Below are 22,187 nucleotides of genomic sequence, written 5' to 3' on the forward strand. Positions count from 1 at the left end.
AATGAGTCGATTCTTTTGACTAAAGACTATTCACCTAAGATGGCACAGTTTCAGATTAACTTTGATTTGTGTTACTACGACCTTCGTAAATGGGGTCAAATGGGCATATTTTGGGTTATGATGGCTGTGGCTAGTCGAAGGGAATGAGTGCGATAGGAATTGTCCACCCCTTGTCGGGGTTATAACAATATCTCAGGGCCACTCGAGGAGTAATGAATTGTAAATGCGTGGCCACGCTCGGAAGGTATCCAGAGTGGATAAATCCGGTCAATCAGTTATTCTCCAGATCGAGGAAACCACTCTCGATATGATCACTTGCAAGTACGACCCGAAAGACACCTTGCATTGAGTGGGAGATAGTAATAGGACAAGAGAATTGGTGACGCACACTTGTCGAGGACAAGTGGGAGATTGTTGGGAAATGTGTCCTCAACAATAGTGCGATCACATGATTTAAATATCATTATTAAATCTCATTTTAAGAATACAATTGGGAAGTAATATTGTTCTTCAACAACGGGTCAACATATATCGGTAATGATTAGGTGACTAGAGTTTGACATTACTGTCGTGTGACGGTGGTGATCAGTTGACCCCTAGGTCATACCTAAAGGGCAATACTCTTAATTGATTATTTAATTAATCGTATAATGTTACGAGTTAATTAAATTACTTGAAAATTGACGGACGATTTTGGAAGTAAAATTTACGTATCATATTGAAATGTGATTAAATAAGATACGGTCTGAGTAATTAAATTGTATAATTACTCGGATGAAATAAATTGTTTAATGTAACAATTAAATTTGAATGAACTGTTATAAATACAATCTGTTGTGATTTATAAATGGTAAAATATTTTTGGCACAAGTAATTATGAAATTACTAAGTCAATTTTTGTATGTGACGTATTTTTATTAATACGTTGATTTTTAATATGTTAAAAATACATAACAAATATATGTGACATGTGACATGTAACATATAGACAATTGACAAAAATAATATGGACACCATATTATGCAAAGGGCCGAAAATTAGAAGGTGTTTTAGCTAATTATAAGTTGTGTGCAATTAGTGGAAAAACACAATGATGATAAAGCAACCTAGCCATGCATGCCTATTGTTCCTTGTGAAGAACAAATTTTTCATGCATTGGCTCCCCAATAAGCCTCCTCTTACACGGTTTTGGGGAAGGCAATATGTCATTGTTTTTCTTATAATTTTACCAAGTAATATACTAAAAGTAGTGTATTTTTTTCTCATTCATTCACTCATCCAAAAACACAAGTTCTAGAGAAATAAAATCCTCTCTTTATCTCTCTTCAAAACCGAAACTCATAAGAGTTTTATAAAAGTTTTGGTTCAATTTTCTACTAAGATTAATATTATACTAGTATTGTAATATTAATTAGATTAAGTGAAAGCCTTGGGTATAAAGCTTAGGGAGAGATCTTATTCTTAGATCTTGTTCATCCATTGGAATAGCTCAAGAACAAGAAGAGAAAGGTGATCTCTCTTGTGCCCAATATAGCCGAAATATTGAATGTAAGGACATTATTTCTCTTCTATTTTATTAATGTTTGCATGCATAAAATCCGTTGTAATTTTATGACAAATTATTTAGACATATATGAGTATGTTTATATATGTATATGGATCTACATTTCCTTCAGTTGTGATGTCAACTTTATGCACATGTTATGTTTGATGAAATGCTAAGCCTATGAATCCTTGCATTTTTACCATCTCTTATCTACTCAACTTGACTTGTAAGATATAAACCAACTCGAGTCTTGTTAGACCATGCATAGAAGTTGAATAGGAGGAAAGTAAGTCGACTTGTAGGTGTTGTACAATCTAATCGATTCGGCTCCGAGACCCAACCCTTCCTATGAACCGTAAGACATAAACCAACTCGGTTCCTCCACAACACTAATTGCTTGCTTATAATTGAAAACATGTTTGTATGATCAACACCATGAATCCCCTATGAACCCATGATATCCTAGCACTTTCAATCAATTGCTTACATCCTTTCTCTTATTACTTGTTTTACCTTATTGTTTGCATTAGTCTAGACACAACTACAAACCCAACCAAATTGTGACACTAGCATAAATTGAGATAGATAGACTTAGAACCCAAAGCACACCGTCTCATGGATCGACCTCGACTTAGCGCTAACTAGTTGTTTGTTGAGTATTATAAATGTGTTTGATTGGATGTGACCTGACGACATCGCAAACCACATCAATATACCTAGAGTTGAATAAAAGGACTTTATCTCCCTTATGCAAAGGCTTTTGTTTGATCCTCTTGTCATGGAGAATTTTGGTGCGCTCCTTGTAGATCTTTGCATTCTCATCTGAATGAAGTCGGAATTCCTCCAACTCTTGGATTTTTAAGATCCTCTTCTCCCCACTTAACTTGAGGTCGAGATTGAGAGCTTTGATTGCCCAAAAGGCTTTGTATTCTAGCTCAATTGGCAAGTGGCATGCCTTGCTATAGACCAACTTGTAGGATGACGCTCTTATAGGTGTCTTATAAACCGTCCTATAAGCCGAAAGCAGGTCATCAAGTTTCACGCTCCAATCTTTACGACTCTTGTTAGCCACCATCTATAGAATTTGCTTGATCTCTTTATTTGAAACTTCAACTTGACCGCTTGTTTGGGGATGGTATCCCAAGCCGTTTCTATATTGAACTCCGTATTTTGTCAAGAGGGATACAAGTTTCTTCTCATGGAAATGCGTTCCACCATCACTTATTAGGGCTCTAGGGACTCCAAATCTTGGGAAGATTACCTTTCTCAAAAGCTTAGTTACAGCCTTTGCATCATCGGTGGGGGTAACAATTGCTTTTACCTACTTCGACACATAATCAATGACAACGAGAATGTACTTATTGCCTTGGGAGGATATGAATAGACCTTGGTAGTCGATTTCCCATACATCGAAGATTTCAACTTCCATTATTCCTCATGGTGGCATCTCATTCCTCCAATATATTCTCCTCGTTCTTTAGCAAGGGTCACAATGTAGTATGAACTCTCGGGTTTCTTCAAACCAGAGGCGGACCCACCTGGTAGAAACGGGTGGCAGCCGCTACCCCAAACATAAAAAAATTGGTTTAGAAGACGGATTTTTGATACCCCAAATATTGATGAACAATAGATAAATAAATAATAGCCCATTAAATGTATAATAGATATCTTGTTGTTCAATGGTAAAGACTTTGGTTGTCCACCTATTAGCCAGGGTTCGAATCCCATTACATGCATATTTTCTTTTTTTTTTTACTCGTTATACATTTAAGAATTAAATTTAACAAGTTATGTATTTTTTTTATTCAAAAATTTATTGATATTTACACGGTAAATTTTTTTTCCTACCCCAGACATTAATTCCTGGGTCGGTCCCTGCTTCAAACATCGTGGGCCAATTTAACCCCGATTGCAAGACTTTTGCAACTGTTCTTCTAGCTCCATGGTGCCCTTCATATGGGAATGAGTGGAAACCTTCCAATACTCCTTGGACTTCCCATTGTGGCACAAATTTTCGGTACAAGCCTTCACTACACTCCTTGTACAAGCTTGGGTGGTCCCAAAAGTATCTTTGCACTTCAAAGAGTAATTCGGTTTGAACTTTGTCGTCTAAGCTTACCAATCAAAACAATATTATTATTATTTTTTTTTGATAAAATGTAAATGTATTATATCAAAAATAGGGGGTAACCATACATTTTAGATCGGCCAAATTAGAAAGGCGTTCGGGTCGTCTAAAATACACCAAACGAGTAAGCCCAAAACAAAAGGCCCAACTATCAGCTTCTCCATTCTCTCTATCCCGTCTAAATAACAAGACGGAGATAGAACCTTAGTAGATCCGACAACAAAAGGCGATTATTTGCCTTCCATAGTTCCATGAGAAGCTCAATCATCAACCATCTGTCACCTCCGTTCGCTATTGTCTTCTTCAGGGAGATTCAAATTAACGGCGGATCAAGTATTCACTATCTACCTTCGAGATCAGTCATCCTCTCAATCTGATCTTCATTTCCTTCATTAGCAGATGAACAAGTTTGTCAGGTCTGAGAAGAGTATGTTCATGTTTGCTCCTATTCCTTTGTTGCCAGATATAATATATGCAAGCGTTGATGACCGCAAAAACAATGTCGACCTTGATTCTCTTCGCTTTTCTCCTCAGGTTCCAAGAAAGAATGTTATGCGTAGGAAGAAGAACTCCCATCCTTTGACTAATGAGAGCAGTAACGTTTTTGCTATACTCGCATTCAAAGAAGAGATGGTCGATAGTCTCAGAACCATTACCATAAACACAACAGGTATCGTTTGTATTTAAGCCAATCTTGAAGAGTTTATCCATAGTGTTCATATTCTGATGATAAAAGATCCATGCCATGAAACTATGTTTAGGTATAGAGATTGAGTTCCAGACCATTTTGTGCCAAGTTACCTCTGTCCCCTTTGTCCCTCAGATACTCGTATCCTCTTACTATAGAGTATTCTTGACCTGTACACCATTGGTTAATCTGATATGCTTCTTTGAAGGTATCCTTAACTTGACATACTTTCCTCCAGTACCAACTAGTTGAGGTACTAGGGGAGTAAGTAAGCCAGTCATTCCCTTTAATGTAGATCTGATTAACCCATTTTACCCACAGGTGATCAGATTTAGAAGCAATCCACCAGACCAATTTCCCTATCGCAGCTTTGTTCCACAATGTATCATCCATTAGCCCAAGTCCTCCCTCCTTTTTAGGTTTACAAATTTTTTCCCATGAGACAAGAGGAGTCTTGGTGTATTCAGTCCCCCCATCCCACAGAAAATTTCTACATATAGCTTCAATTCTATGTATAATCCCACTAGGTAGGATAAACATAGAAGACCAATAATTATGTAAGGATTTAAGCACTGACCTGACTAGAACTAATCTGTTGGCATAAGATAATCTCCTGGCACCAATAGTCCTAATCCTATTCACAATTCTGTCAATAAGGGGTTTACAATCTGTGGCAGAAAGCCTGGTAGTTTTAATAGGCACCTCAAGATACTTGAAAGGGAGAGAACCCTCCACCATCCCTGAGACCATTAGGATATCTTTTTTAACAACATCTGTGACCCCATTAAAATAAGCATTGGATTTACCTTTGCTCATTTTAAGACCTGAAGAAATAGTGAATGTTGAGAAAGTCCTTAACATGAGCATCATGGACTTAGTATCCCCTTTACAGAACAACAATAGGTCATCTGCAAACATCAGGTGAGTCAACTTCAGTGGTTAGTAGAGTGGGTGGTATTTGAAACCTTCCAGGGAAGCAGTATAATTAAGAAGTCTTGTAAGATACTCCATGCAAATAGTGAACAGAAGGGGTGAAAGAGGATCACCCTGCCTTAGTACCCTCTGTCCCTTGAAAAAACCAAAAACATTGCCATTAAGATTGAGGGAGTAACTAGCTGTTGTTACACATACCATGACCCAATTCCTGAATTGCATAGGAAAACCTAAAGCTTCCATCATTTGGTCAAGAAAATCCCATTCTATGGTATCATAAGCTTTTTGGAGATCCATTTTAATTAAGCACCCGGGAGATATTGCTTTCTTCTCATAAGACTTTATAATATCCTGGCACACTAGAATATTTTTCATGATACTTCTTCCTTTGACAAAACCTCCCTGAGTTTGTGAAATCAACATAGGTAGAACCCCTGAAAGTCTTGAGCATATGATCTTGGATATACATTTGTAAATAACATTGCAACATGCTATTGGTCTATATTGTAGCACAGTAGAAGGTCTCTCCACCTTGGGGATGAGTATAATCAAGGTACAATTCAGCTGTTTAAGGAGTTTACCTGTGTGAATAAAATCAAGAATTGCAGTGCACACCTCCTTTCCCACAGTATCCCAAGTATTTTTGAAAAATTTGCGGGAATATCCATCAGGCCCAGGAGCCTTGTCATTAGGAATGTGGAAAATAATCTCTTTTATTTCCTCTTTAGTGACCTAAGCCAATAAAAGATTTTTATGCTCTTCTGTGCACATACTCTCTTCCCTGACTATATCCTTATTGATTTGTTGAGTAGGATTCTTGGAACCCAATAAAACTTGATAGTATTCCAAAAAAGCAATTCTGGATTCCCTGCTCATCAGTGCACAGTTTATCATTTTGATCTCTAATTTGTTGAATAAAGTTGCTATTTCTCCTGGCCTTAAGCACCCCATGAAAATAGGAGTTCGCATCCCCTTCTGAAATCCAGTGAGCCTTTGCTTTCTGTTTTAGGAAAGTGAGTTGAGCCTGCTGCAAAGACACATAAAGTTTATTGGCCTCTTATTCTTGAGCAATGAGATCCCTATCCCCTGGCTGTAATACTAGTTGCTGCTGTAAATGAAGGAGATTTGTACTAGCAATGTCTGCCTTGTTCTCAATGTCAGCATAGTGAGCATGATTGAGTTTTTTTAACACAGGTTTCAATAGCTTCAACTTCCTTATAACTGAATACATATTTATCCCTTTAATGTGTGTATTCCACACCTGTTTAATAATGTCCTAAAATCCAGGTGATGCACTCCACAAGTTGAAGTATTTAAACGGCCTTTTATGTTGAGGCTGCCCTATAGTAGACTTGGTCACCACACATGGAGTATGATCAAAATGCCCTTCAGGCATGAAATTAGCATAGCAACCTGAAAATTGATTAGACCAGACTTGATTAGCAAGTAGTCTGTCTAGTCTACTATACACCCTAGTTGCAGTAGGCTGTTTGTTATTCCAAGTGTAGTATGCTCCCATAGCTTGAATGTCCATAATTTCACAGTCCTCAAGACATTTTTGAAAGGGTTCAGCCTCAGCAGTGGAAAAAGAACCCCCTAGTCTGTCAGTTGCTTGAGTGACACAATTGAAGTCTCCTCCTACTATCCATGGGCCAAGAGAGCTTCTTGCAATTCTCCTTAGATTAGACCACATGCTCTCCCTGTCCTTAAGCTCATTAAAAGCATAGACAAAAGTAGTATACATGTCCTCATTAGTAGTCTTGTCCCTTACGTGCACATGTATATACTGTGCATCATACTCCAAGAATTGCACCTCCACCAACTGAGGCCTCCAAAGCACCCAAACCCTGCCTCCTTTATGATAAGAGTTATTAGTGGAGACACTCCATTCCTTAAAAATATTATTCACAGCATGAGCAACATTGTTTGCCTTTATTTTAGTCTCTAATAAACAAAAAAAAAAACCAATTTTATTAGCCAAAAGAAATTTATTTACAACATTCAGCTTTTCCACCCTATTCATGCCCCTTACATTCCAAAAACCAAAATTAATCATGGATTTAGATTAAGGGGAACACTATCAGATAATCCAGTGCCCTTTTTTATGGAGATGGGACCACTCAACACCTCCATGTAAGTTGGAGAGTGTTGATTTTCTTTGCTGACAGTTCCCTTCCCCTCCCTAGTTGCCTTCACTAGGGACAATGAATCATCCATAGTGGTTGTCCTTATATCAGGAGTCTTGACTGTATCTGTGATCAGAACAGGTTCGGTGGCCTATGTCTATATTTTCTTTCCATCTCCCATGTGCTGATGTGGAGTCCCTTTTGGTGTATTGTGTATAACAGAATAACAGCTAGGACTGACCACTAACTCAGGTAGCACTGTCTCAGGTATCTGACTTTTCTTAACTGGTTTCCAGACCTGCTTTTGAACTTTCTTTGCCACTCCAGGTCTAGCATCAGTTCTTCCTTTTCTACAAGTCTCGTTTTCATGTCCTATAAGTTTGCATTTGCTACAAACACTAGGCTTCCACTCATATTCCACTTGTATGTCAATTAGCTGATGTTTCTCATCAAGGAAATTAATCCTATTAGGAAATTTTTGTCCAAGTTTCAGATCCACCATAACTCGAGCAAACCCTAATCTTGTTTTTTGTTCTGTTGCAGTGTCACTTTTTATGTATGTGCCCACCAAATTGGAGATCTTTGGTAAACTTTTCCCCCAGAATTTCAATGGCAATTTATGGAGTCTTATCCAAGCAGGTACACTTTTGACTTCCTCTTTAATTAGTTCTATATCAGCGTTCCAAGGATTAAGAATGAGTGGTTTGTTATAAAAAAGAAAATGACCACTCCTTAGAATTGTCTGTTTCATCTCCTCAGTATCAAACCTAGCCAGGAAAATTCGATTTGGTTAGAATGATATTTTGTCAACAGAGTACTTACTCCAAATCCTTTTCAGGAAACCATCAAGCACTTGCCATGGGGGATTGGCTCCAATGACAAAACCATAGATAGCCTGGTTCCAGTAATCAAGTTCTTCCTGGACATCATCATCAGTTAGTTGAAGCAAATCAGGCATATCATCATCAATCATCTGTACGATTTTCTTCCCATGTCTTTGGAACCAAGACCCTTCCTGATTCGTCTCCATCTCAGATGCAACTTCAGCCTCCTCATCCACATCCTCTACCCATCCATCAGTATCCGGCAAAGGCAATGGAGGGATCCCTGTAACTTCATGAATACTTTTAAATTTTTGCCCTTCATCAACACTTGGACCTTGTATTGACTTATTCTTTTCAGATCTAATAGTTTCAGATACAGTAGACCTTTTTTGTGTACCGAGTTGTTTAGTAAGATTGTAATTAGATGAATCAATTGCCATAGTATCACAATCTGTTATCCTAAAGAAGACGGCTTTCAGTTTTTCTCTCTAGGTTAAACATCTCTCTTGATTGTAAACAATATTTATAATCTCAACTAACTACTCTTAGTAGAGTGGCAAGTAAAGGTCGGATCCCAAGGGACGGGTATTGTATTTATTTATCGGTTGTAGAGAGTTATGTCTTAGGGTGTCACAATTTGGGCTGAGTTTGAGGTTTGCTGTAACACCCGCGAATTTTCCATTTTGACATTTAAAATTTATTAAATCGTTTGATTTATTTATTTTATATTTTCGAATTATTCAATTAAATTAATTTTATTTCAAATGCGATTTTTATAAAAGTAATACTTTAAAGCTCAATTTATATAAAAATACGTATTTTAGTCGGACAGTAATAATAGTGACAGTAATAATAATTCTCGTCCTAATTTCCGACTAGTTATAGACCGTCACATTTCCACTTGTGAGACTAATCTTTTCTCGACCTATCCCATACCGACAACACACCAACCTTTTTCACCTAACTAGTCTAGTAATTATCCACTCTTACACTCTACCTTTATACATAATATTATAATTCATTTAATGTTATTATATATATATAATTATTACTATTATTATTTTTATAATAATAATATATTATTATTATTATTATTATTATTATTATTATTATTATTATTATTATTATTATTATTATTATTATTATTATTATTATTATTATTATTATTATTATTATTATTATTATTATTATTATTATTATTATTATTATTATTATTATTATTATTATTATATATATATATACTCCGTAGTACTTACACGTGACCCCCACCCCCTCTTTTATTTCTTTCTCCTTTCTTTTCCTGCGGAAACCAAACAACAGCAACAACCAAATAGCGGCTCCACCATTTTCGACCTCCAAAAACTCCGATCCCGCCTTCGTCTCTCAACCAAATTCCATGATTTTTGTACCATTAGCTTCCTCCTTCCTTCCTCGTTCTTTTAAGGTAATAAAGCTTTGATTTTGTTTAATTTTCGAAATGGGCATCTTATGACAAACTCGGTTTTGGTGACTCATATAACTCGATTTTCCTCTTTGAAGCTGAAAACCTTGAAGATTGAAGAAAAACGCACGTTTTTGGATGTCTTACTCGGGAATTCGAGAGCTAAGGTAACGGTGATAGGTTACTCGACAATGAATCGATACTCTCGCCCTCCCTACTCGGTCTTTACTGTGTTTACTGTAATGTTTTAACCTTTACGTGTTTTCTCATGGGTGGAGTTGATTTTGTTAAGTTTGTGGTCAGTTTAGCTGGTTATTGGTCGTCCCATGGTTTGTTTGTCACGGTTTCGTAGTCTTCGAAAACCGAGTGTCGCTCGTCGTCTCTTCGAGGACCTGTGTATATTGCATTTCTGATTTTTTCTGGGGTCACTTTTGGCGGGATTTTGGACTGGGTTTATCCCTGTTTAAGACGTGCTCTTCCCGTCTCGAATGTGTCTTTTGTTGTTTGTCTGAAATCGTATATTTGCTAGGCTGTCCGCCCCTGTTTTATCCTTCATTTTATCAATTTCGTTCTCTGTTTTGGGGAATGCGTGTGCGGGGAAGGTAACGGGCAGTTTGGCTGAGCATAGCGCTGACTATGAGTGGTAAAGGCTGGTGGTTGTGCAGCCATGACATGGATGATGGTCCGGCTGTGGTCATGCCGAATCATACTTCCCCTTCTTTCTCTGTTTTTGTTGTCCAAGTTGAGGTTTGTGTGAGAGTTGGGTTGGGCTCACAAGCTTATAAATGTCAGGACCTTTAACTCATTAATTTTGGACACACTTTCATATTTTATTTGGACCATCCTCCCTGCTTGAGCAATGTCATATGTATATATTATGTGCTTCCCTCTTTTCCCTCTTTGTGCCTTGGTGGTTCATTTAGGTGATTTAATTGTTGGACTCTTCATAATTTGTTTATCTTAGCTCATAAATGAGTCACTTGGACTTGGTCACATTTTATTCCGTAATTTTCATATAACGTAAATTATTCATTATCATTCATTATGTCTTATTTAATCGGCATGTTAAATTATAAAATAAAATATTTATCTGCATAAGACAAGTATGAGGTATTTATTGTTAAGTAATTATTTGTAAATGGTCATATCCTTGATAATGTCTTGTATTGTTCGGTGGTGTGGGTCGTGGTCCTATCGGACACTAGGGGTGAGCCATATGCCCTCTAGTTGCGATATGATCGTCGGGACCGATGTTCCCATCCGTACTTATGGTGAGATGCAAGCCATAAGTATTAGTGTGACACTAATAATCCCGTCCCATGTACTTGTTTGTTGTACTTGTTTATTCTATTTAACCGGCATGTATAATTATGAAATGAAATGTTTATTTATATGTTACAAGCATGAAAAGATTATTATAAATAATTACTTGTAAGAGTCGTATTCTTGTAGAAATGCCATATTACCATCGTACGTGCTTGGCATACATTTTTGCCCTGCTTGTGCTGTTCTGACAAGCACGGGTTTGACCTACTTGTGCTATTCTCGCAAGTACGATTTTGGCCTACTTGTGCTGTTCTGGCAAGTACGGCTTTTGGCCACTTGTGCTGTTCTGGCAAGTGAGTCTTATCTTAGTCTTTCCGCCACTTTCGTGCTGTTCTGGCGATTGGGGTACTCGGTCTCCTTAGTAGTCGAGTCTTGGGTGCGTGCTGTGCTGGCGCACGTCGAATCGGGATGTACACCCGAGAATCTGCAGATTTAGACTAGGACCGTATTATTATCGTAGTCCTAGCCGGAGAAATTATAGTTCAAGAGTGATAAATGTCTTGCATTATTTGGATGGTTACTTTGGTCATCCTTGAAATACGTGCTCGTGGCTAAGTGGTCGTGTCTGTTTCCTTGTCTTTCTTCTCCATTTATTTATTGTTGCTTATGACTTACTTGTTTATTCCATCATTTCTTTATTCCTTGTTGGTTTAAACAGGTATGATCCCATGTTTAGTTATCATTCGATTCACTCATGTCTTATCTACTATGATTGTTTGTTTATGTTCTTTGTTATATTCGTTTCGAAATATTGTGGGTGGGAGAACCTTGAGTTACTCCCCACTGACTATGGCGTTCATGTTTACATGAATGACAGGTGGTGAAGATGCTTACGTGGGGAAGACGTGTGGGCTAGCGAGAACTAAACCCTTGGGCCTTAGTTGCTAGTTTAGAAACCCCTTATATGATTATTCGTGGGATATCTTTTCCCCGCTTTCTAGACTTAGGTTGTAATAACCTAAGTTTGTCTATTGTTGTATTTGTTCCATTTCATTAGTGGCACCCGCGTGCTAATCTTTAACTAGCATTTTAAACGTTTTTAAAATTTCATAAATTTCCGCTTTAATTTATTAGTTATACTTTCCGCTTTGCCGCGGGGTGTCACAGTTGGTATCAGAGCATATGTTGCTCCCGACGCACACACGTGTACCCCAAATTTAAATGTGAACTTGACCTTGAATAATGAATGAGAGATTGGTAGACTTAAGGGCCTAAGGTGGTAGTCTGTAGTGTGTTTGATCTTTGTTAGGTTCTAACATGTTTGTTGATTGTCATTTTAATAATTGTTGTGTCCTTGGATCAATAACCGTAAACCTACCAATGTGAAGATCAAGATTTGGTGCATATTGCCAGAAATTGAAGATTTGTTCAACTTTGAAGAACTCTTATACTTCCTCGAAGATGTTTTTCATTCTTCGTGTACCTTGCCTTATCCTTTATCTCTTGGTGCTTATCCTTCTTCTAAACTCTCTTCTGTTTTACTTTGAAAGCTACTCTTGTACTCCTAACTTGTCCTTTAATCCTTGCTAATCCTCCCTTAACGCCTTTTTATAGTACTCTTTCTTTTGAGGAATGTTGGCCTTGGTTGGAAATTTTGACTTTTGAGGAGATTGTTTGTGTTTGACCCTTAATCCTGGTTTTGAGAGGATTTGATGTTGGAAAGACTTTGTTAGTGTGATGAGACATACTTGTTGGTTCTTATACCTAGATCCTTGATAAATTGAGTATATTTGATTGGTGGATTCTGTGTGTCAAGTGTGAGTTGCATTTGTTACTAAGGTTATAGAAATTGGCTTTGTTGATTATGTTTGGGATTTGAAAACCTCGGGACGTGTAGTGAGACGTGTCTTGGGATACTAGTGCTTAGTACTTGATATAGAATGGATGGAATTAAATGGTGGATTTGAGGCTGTAGGATTGACCAAGTAAGATGAGTTTGTGATGGGCTTTCGTAGTCATTTGATATGTGGGGATTTGATAATGTATTTGTTACCATGTAATAGATGCTAATTGTGGGAATATTAGTCGGTCTAAGTGAGTGATCTTGATTACTGCTTGAGGTATGGTATGAGAGTGAGACTAAGCTACATTATTGAAAAGTCTTGACGCTTGTTTTAGTAACTAGAAAGGATAATGGTATGGTTGACACCAATTGTTAGGTTAAAGAACATAGTTTCAATTTATAGTTTTAGGGACTTTGAGGTGGTAAAGCATTGTTACAACTAAGGCCTTGTTTCTTGGGAACTCGATGGTAAGTAAGTTCTAGGATATCAGATTTGAATGGAGATACCTTGGGCTGTCGATGACCATAATGGATTAGTGTTGTGATTTGATGTTAGTTGGCTCTTGAGAGTTCTTGAGTTGAAAGAAGACTTTGGGTTGGCGTGTTACTACCTTGTTCTGAAATCAGAACCTTGTGGAATATTTGAGGAACCTTTTCTGGGAATTTAGAGCTTAGTATTCGGAACTTTGATTGGGGATTTTACCATTTTGACGAACCCGTGGTTGACACTAGTTGGATATGAGTATAGCTTTGTTGGAACTTTGACCTTAATCTTGTGGAAGTCGTTTGTAGATGTTTGAGGTTTTGCAGTAGTGAGATCACACTTATATTGGAGTACCTTGTTTCATGGAATTGCTTAGGATGAAGTAACATGAGTGTTTTGAGGAAATCCGTGGAAGTGTTGCGATTATAAGTTTTGTTACTAGGAATTTTTTCAGAATCGTTTAGGATGATGTTGTGGTTTGAGGTTTGAGTACCTGGCGTTCCCTTGTTGTCTAATTTCCCTTTTTCCTTGATCACGAGAGTTAACGTTCATACCTCTCTTTCCTCGCTTCATCTTGCTCCTCCCTTGAGTTTGATGCTAGTGACCTGTAAAACTCTACCTTTGACATTCTTAGTGACTTGACTTCAATTCTTACCCCATGAAATTCATCATAGCTCTGTTGATTAGTTAAGTTTGAGTCCTTTTAGCATACTTGCACCTATGATGTCTAAGTTACTTTTCACTTCGTAAAATTTCTAAAAATTTCAAGCTACCAATTTTGATTCGTTGTTAAAAGTTTATGTTACTTTTGCAAAACCTACCCTATTTTAAAGATTTGAAAATGAAAATTTGATTTAGTTCCCTATTCATTCCTTGAGTATAAACTCATTTATCATGATTTGATTGCTAAACTCGAGATTTCTTTAATTTTTTACCCAATTTCTGTTAACTTTGATCTATTTATGACTTCTTTGCCAAAGTTTAATACGGTATTTACAGAAATTAACTCCTTTTTGAAAGTCAACAATGAATCTTTCGACTTCCATTTGACTTTTGCAAAAGAAAATTTGAGTGAATTACCTTTTTCTTTTGATTTTGACGTTGATCGGATGTTAGAACTCGTTATTGAAGACGTTTGATAACTTATTCTACGCTTGTCGGCGAATGATTTTTGTTTTAAATTGTCTTTGACTTGGAAAGTTAGAGACAAGAGCAATTTCATTCCATGAATGAGACTTGTACTTTTGAAAACTCTTCGTTAATGTTTTTGAAAGTATTTTGATTTTGATTTATACAAATGATTTCCCTTTCGACTTTGTTCTGTCGGAAAATTTTAGTTTAAACTTTTGAAAGAATTTTAATTCTTACGACAAGTAACCTTTTTAAATGTTTTGGTTACCGATTTCCAAATTCCAGTTATATTTTATATATTGGTCCTTCATTTCTACCTTCAAGTTTCGAGGACGAAACTTTTTAAAAGGTAGGGTGATTGTAACACCCGCGAATTTCCCATTTCGACATTTAAAATTTATTAAACCGTTTGATCTCTTTATTTTAGATTTTCGAATTATTCAATTCAATTAATTTGATTTCAAATACGATTTTTATAAAAGTAATACTTTAAAGCTCAATTTATATAAAAATACGTATTTTAGTCGGGCAGTAATAATAGTGACAGTAATAATAATTCTCGTCCTAATTTTCGTCTAGCTATAGACCGTCACATTTCCACTTGTGAGACTAATCTTTTATCGACCTATCTCATACCGACAACACACCACTTACCTTTTTCACATAACTAGTCTAATAATTATCCTCTCTTACACTCTACTTTTATACATAATATTATAATTCATTTATTATATATATTATTATTTTTATTTTTATATATATTAATATTATTATTATATATATTATTATTACTAGTATTATTATTATTATTATAATATATTATTATTATTATATATGTACTCCGTATTACTTACCCGTGACCCCCACCCCCTCTTTTATTTCCTTCTCCTTTCTTTTCCTGCGGAAACCAAACAACAGCAGCAACAACCAAACAACAGCTCCACCATTTTCGACCTCCAAAAACTCTGATCCCGCCTTCGTCTCTCAACCAAATTCCATGATTTTTGTACCATTAGCTTCCTCCTTCCTTCCTCGTTCTTTTAAGGTAAGAAAGCTTTGTTTTTTGTTGAATTTTCGAAATGGGCATCTTACGACAAACTCCGTTTTGGTGACTCATATAACTCGTTTTTCCTCTTTGAAGCTGAAAACCTTGAAGACTGAAGAAAAACGCATGTTTTTGGATGTCTTACTCGGAAATTCGAGAGCTAAGGTAACGTTGATAGGTTACTCGACAGTGAGTCGATATTCTCGCCCTCCATACTCGGTCTTTACTGTGTTTACTGTAAAGTTTTAACCTTTACGTGTTTTCTCACGGGTGGAGTTGATTTTGTTAAGTTTGTGGCCAGTTTAGCTGGTTATTGGTCGTCCCATGGTTTGTTTGTCATGGTTTCGTAGTCTTCGAAAACCGAGTGTCGCTCGTCTTCTCTTCGAGGAACTGTGTATATTGCATTTCTGATTTTTTCTGGGGTCACTTTTGGTGGGATTTTGGACGGGGTTTATCCCTGTTTAAGACGTGCTCTTCCTTTCTCGAATGTGTCTTTTGTTGTTTGTCTGAAATCGTATATTTGCTAGGATGTCCGCCCCTGTTTGATCCTTCATTTTATCAATTTCGTTCTCTGTTTTGGGGACTGCGTGTGCGGGGAAGGTAACGGGCAGTTTGGCTGAGCATAGCGCTGACTATGAGTGGTAAAGGCTGGTGGTTGTGCAGCCATGACATGGATGATGGTCCGGCTGTGGTTATGCCGAATCATACTTCCCCTTCTTTCTCTGTTTTTGTTGTCCAGGTTGAGGTTTGTGTGAGGGTTAGGTTGGGCTCACAAGCTTATAAATGTCAGGACCTTTAACTCATTAATTTTGGACACACTTTCTTATTTTATTTGGACCATCCTCCCTGCTTGAGCAATGTCATATGTATATATTATGTGCTTCCCTCTATTCCCTCTTTGTGCCTTGGTGGTTCATTTAGGTGATTTAATTGTTGGACTCCTCATAATTTGTTTATCTTGGCTCATAAATGAGTCACTTGGACTTGGTCACATTTTATTTTGTAATTTTCATATAACGTAAATTACTCATTATCATTCATTATGTCTTATTTAATCGGCATGTTAAATTATAAAATGAAATATTTATCTGCATAAGACAAGTATGAGGTATTTATTGTTAAGTAATTATTTGTTAATGGTCATATCCTTGATAATTTCTTGTATTGTTCGGTGGTGTGAGTCGTAGTCCTATCGGACACTAGGGGTGAGCCATAGGCCCTCTAGTTGCGATATGATCGTCGGGACCGATGTTCCCATCCGTACTTATCGTGAGATGCAAGCCATAAGTATGAGTGTGACACTAATAATCCCGTCCCATGTACTTGTTTGTTGTACTTGTTTATTCTATTTACCCGGCATGTATAATTATGAAATGAAATGTTTATTTATATGTTACAAGCATGAAAAGGTTATTATAAATAATTACTTGTAAGACTCGTATTCTTGTAGAAATGCCATATTACCATCGTACGTGCTTGACATACATTTTTGCCCTGCTTGTGTTGTTCTGACAAGCACGGGTTTGACCTACTTGTGCTCTTCTGGCAAGTACGGTTTTGGCCTACTTGTGCTGTTCTAGCAAGTACGGCTTTTGGCCACTTGTGCTGTTCTGGCAAGTGAGTCTAATCTTAGTTTTTCCGCCACTTTCGTGCTGTTCTGGCGATTGGGGTACTCGGTCTCCTTAGTAGTCGAGTCTTGGGTGCGTGCTGTGCTGGCGCACGTCGAATCGGGATGTACACCCGAGAATCTGCAGATTTAGACTAGGACCGAATTATTATCGTAGTCCTACCCGGGAAAATTATAGTCTAAGAGTGATAATGTATTGCATTATTTGGATGGTTACTTTGGTCATATCTCCTTGAAATACGTCCTCGTGGCTAAGTGGTCGTGTCTGTTTCCTTGTCTTTCTTCTCCATTTATTTATTGTTGCTTATGCCTTACTTGTTTATTCCATCATTTCTTTATTCCTTGTTGGTTTAAACACGTATGATCCCATGTTTAGTTATCATTCGATTCACTCATGTCTTATCTAATATGATTGTTTGTTTATGTTCTTTGTTATATTCGTTTCGACATATTGTGGGTGGGAGAACCTTGAGTTACTCCCCACTGACTGTGACGTTCATGTTTACATGAATGACAGGTGGTGAAGATGCTTACGTGGGGAAGACGTGTGGGCTAGCGAGAACTAAACCCTTGGGCCTTAGTTGCTAGTTTAGAAACCCCTTATATGTTTATTCGTGGGATATCTTTTCCCCGCTTTCTAGACTTAGGTTGTAATAACCTAAGTTTGTCTATTGTTGTATTTGTTCCATTTCATTAGTGGCACCCGCGTGCTAATCTTTAACTAGCATTTTAAAAGTTTTTAAAATCTCATAAATTTCCGCTTTAATTTATTAGTTATACTTTCCGCTTTGTCGCGGGGTGTCATAGTTGGTATCAGAGCATATGTTGCTCCCGACGCACACACGTGTACCCCAAATTTAAATGTGAACTTGACCTTGAATAATGAATGATTGATGTGTAGACTTAAGGACCTAAGGTGGTAGTCTGTAGTGTGTTTGCTCTTTGTTAGGTCCTAACATGTTTGTTGATTGTCATTTTAATAATTGTTGTGTCCTTGGATCAATAACCGTAAACCTACCAACGTGAAGATCAAGATTTGGTGCCTATTGCCAGAAATTGAAGATTTGTTCAACTTTGAAGAACTCTTATACTTCCTCGAAGATGTTTTTCATTCTTCGTGTACCTTGCATTATCCTTTATCTCTTGGTGCTTGTCCTTCTTCTAAACTCTCTTCTGTTTTACTTTGAAAGCTAATATTGTACTCCTAACTTGTCCTTTGATCCTTGCTAATCCTCCCTTAACGCATTTTTATTGTACTCTTTCTTTTGAGGAATGTTGGCCTTGGTTGGAAATTTTGACTTTTGAGGAGATTGTTTGTGTTTGACCCTTAATCCTGGTTTTGAGAGGATTTGATGTTGGAAAGACTTTGTTAGTGTGATGAGACATACTTGGTGGTTCTTATACCTAGATCCTTGATAAAGTGAGTATATTTGATTGGTGGATTCTGTGTGTCAAGTGTGAGTTGCATTTGTTACTAAGGTTATAGAAATTGGCTTTGTTGATTATGTTTGGGATTTGAAAACCTCGGGAAGTGTAGTGAGACGTGTCTTGGGATACTAGTGCTTAGTACTTGATATAGAATGGATGGAATTAAATGGTGGATTTGAGGGTGTAGGATTGACCAAGTAAGATGAGTTTGTGATGGGCTTTCGTAGTCATTTGAGATGTGGGGATTTGATAATGTATTTGTTACCATGTGATAGATGCTAATTGTGGGATTATTAGTCGGTCTAAGTGAGTGATCTTGATTACTACTTGAGGTATGGTGTGAGAGTGAGACTAAGCTACATTATTGAAAAGTCTTGGCGCTTGTTTTAGTAACTAGAAAGGATAATGGTATGGTTGACACCAATTGTTAGGTTAAAGAACATAGTTTCAATTTATGGTTTTAGGGACTTTGAGGTGGTAAAGCGTTGTTACAACTAAGGCCTTGTTTCTTGGGAACTCGATGGTAAGTAAGTTCTAGGATATCAGATTTGAATGGAGATACCTTGGGCTGTCGATGACCATAATGGATTAGTGTTGTGATTTGATGTTAGTTGGCTCTTGATAGTTCTTGAGTTGAAAGAAGACTTTGGGTTGGCGTGTTACTACCTTGTTCTGAAATCAGAACCTTGTGGAATATTTGAGGAACCTTTTCTTGGAATTTAGAGTTTAGTATTCGGAACTTTGATTGGGGATTTTACCATTTTGACGAACCCGTGGTTGACACTAGTTGGATATGAGTATAGATTTGTTGGAACTTTGACCTTAATCTTGTGGAAGTCGTTTGTAGATGTTTGAGGTTTTGCAGTAGTGAGATCACACTTATATTGGAGTACCTTGTTTCATGGAATTGCTTAGGATGAAGTAACATGAGTGTTTTGAGGAAATCCGTGGAAGTGTTGCGATTATAAGTTTTGTTACTAGGAATTTTTTCAGAATCGTTTAGGATGATGTTGTGGTTTGAGGTTTGAGTACCTGGCGTTCTCTTGTTGTCTAATTTCCCTTTTTCCTTGATCACGAGAGTTACCGTTCATACCTCTCTTTCCTCGCTTCATCTTGCTAATAAGGGTGTCAATCATATTAACAAGGCTAAACATGGTGAATGAGTAAAGCAATAAACAATAACTAAGCAAAGGATAAAAGGAATTGTACTAACTTAGGATGATCCAAATAATAAGCAAAGAATAATAGAAGAAAACTTGATGAATGATGAAGAGTTATCAATTCTCCAATAAACCCAAATAGTCTTCAAATTACCCAACTAAATCTAAGAACACTTGAATGATTAAGGAAAGATTAAGATTTGATTAAGATTGAATTGTGTAATACAACTTTATTAATACTAATAAACTTGATAAGAACTTGGTGATTAATCCTCTAATACAATGAGGTATTTATATTAAGTACAGTATTAGGGTAACTAAGGGCTTAAATGACGATTAAGTCCTTAAGAAGAAGATTAACCCATTACAAGTCGCTATGGAGCCGCTCGACCAAACTCTATTGGAAGCCCATGCTGTAACAAAATTCGCCCGTCCTGCTTGTGGGATGCTCGGGCAGAGTATTGGGACGCCCGTCTTGATCATTGGGACGCTCGGGCTAAGCTATGGAGCCATCCCATAGGCCAATGTGTCTTCTTCTTTAATTGGCTGCTTCAAGATCTGTGGGGATCGTTGAGGAGCCTTCGGAGTCCTTCATCATTGCCTAAATACTTGTTTTATCTACTTAGGCCTTTAGTATTGTAGATACCCGTATCCGTCGATATTGGAATTTATAGAGAACCCGACAAACACCTGATGATGATAGGACACATGTATTCTTTAGTTGTCATTGTCATTATTTGGGTTCGTTTTACGATGTAGAATGGGCGTCGTCGATGAAGTATTTTATTAATTTAAATGATATTTAAATTAATGTTTTTTAGTGAGTTCATTTTGTTATTTTAAATGATATTTAAATTATGGCTTTTTTTAGGTGAATTCAATTTATTTTATTTTATTTTGAATTTATTTTCCCAAGTTTATTTTATTGAAAATAAAATAAATATTTGATTTGAAAAATCATTTTTATGAGTATATTTGATTTGAAAAATCATTTATTTTAATGTGTTAATCGATTTGAAAAATCGATTTAAAAATCGAAAAAACTCGTTTTAAACACGTGTTTTGGAGCTCGATTATAGCTCGGTTTTTGAGCCCGTTTTCTTTACGAGTTGGCACGAATATCGAGTACACTAACCAACCTAAGCCACTACCCATCCAACCCAGTTCGAACCCCCATAACCACGGCCCAAATTCCATCCCAAACACCCCCCAAACAGCCCGCATATACACGAGCAGCCCCCCTGTTTTGCAGCTCAAATCCCGAGCCCAAAACCCGCTCCAAATACCACCAAAACCCGTACCCATTAACCCTAACCCATACCCTAGTATCCTACCCATATTACCCTAGCTTAATCACCAAGAAAACCCCTCTCAAACCCTCACAAAAGCTGCTGGACAGCAGCTATGCGTGAGCAGGCCCGACTGCCTCTCCCTCTCTTTTACCCTACTTTAACTGCTTATAAATACCACCCCTTCACCATACATTCATTCCTCTAAGTTCTACATACATCCTACCTTCACTCACAAAGCTTTAAACCTCAGAAACGAACCCTAACTGCCTCTCAAAAACCTTCCACAAAACCGACATCCAAACTGAAACAGTTTGTTTGTCCTCTTCGAAAAACAATTCGTTCCTCCTTCAAACCTCCATCAAAACTCGAGTTTCTTGTTCCTAATTAACCATATAACATCCATCTACACATTAGACAAAGATTTACGAGCCAAATTGCCCTTGAGAGTACACGAAATCCCTCGAAATACAGAGTGTTATACACTCTGTTTTCGCGGTTTGTTCCTGTCTGTCCAGTTCTGTTTGTGCTCGTTTTTCGTGCTCAATAACTCAAAACGAGCAGGGGTTGCTTTAATATCTATGTTCTCCTCTCTTTCTAGTTTTCAAAACATCTTTTAAATCGAATTTTCATCGTGAAACGAGGGAGAAATCGCTGTTTGAAAGTTGCTGTCTAGATTCGATAAAAACGCGTGTTTGCTTTGTTTCTTCGTCGACGACGGCCTCTCGAGATAAAATCTACCATCGATTACGACCCAAGACGGTGTCAACGATACATGTAGGTTGAGGGTGCATCAAATCCTCCTCTTTCTCCCTTTTATTTCGTTTTTTTATGTTTGTTTTTTATAGTTTGTTTTTATTCGTTTATCGTTTTTTGTATATCGATTGTTTAATTAACTATGAAACTAGTTTAGTCCGAGTATGAGTTAAAGTACCACCATGAACACCCGCGTTGACTTGAGATGGGAAAAAAACCGCTACATCAGTCGGTCGTACACCCCCGTCTCATTTACATATCCTCGTGTTCAAGGTAGGACATAAATAAAACGAACTTCTAACTTCGCTCCTCGTTTTTGACCCTTTGTTTGTTTCGGCCAATTCGACCCATCTTAGGACCCGTCACATGTTAATACGACCTCTGATTGTTAACATATAACTCATTTAGATGACATTAGATCAATTTGATAACCTAATTAGACACATTAGGGTACATCGACGTAGCTTTAAAA

The 22,187-nt window shown here is 37.2% G+C and overlaps 1 protein-coding gene across 1 annotated transcript; it reads right to left on the bottom strand.

The window, feature by feature from the left end:
* Positions 1 to 4,034: 4,034 nt before the first annotated feature.
* LOC141601766 (uncharacterized) lies at positions 4,035 to 4,385 on the bottom strand. The gene has a single exon (XM_074422069.1). It carries the CDS (start codon positions 4,383 to 4,385, stop codon positions 4,035 to 4,037), a length of 351 nt encoding a protein of 116 aa, XP_074278170.1.
* Positions 4,386 to 22,187: the final 17,802 nt, after the last annotated feature.

Source organism: Silene latifolia, chromosome 9 (genome assembly GCF_048544455.1).
Source record: "Silene latifolia isolate original U9 population chromosome 9, ASM4854445v1, whole genome shotgun sequence".
Lineage (NCBI taxonomy): Eukaryota > Viridiplantae > Streptophyta > Magnoliopsida > Caryophyllales > Caryophyllaceae > Silene > Silene latifolia.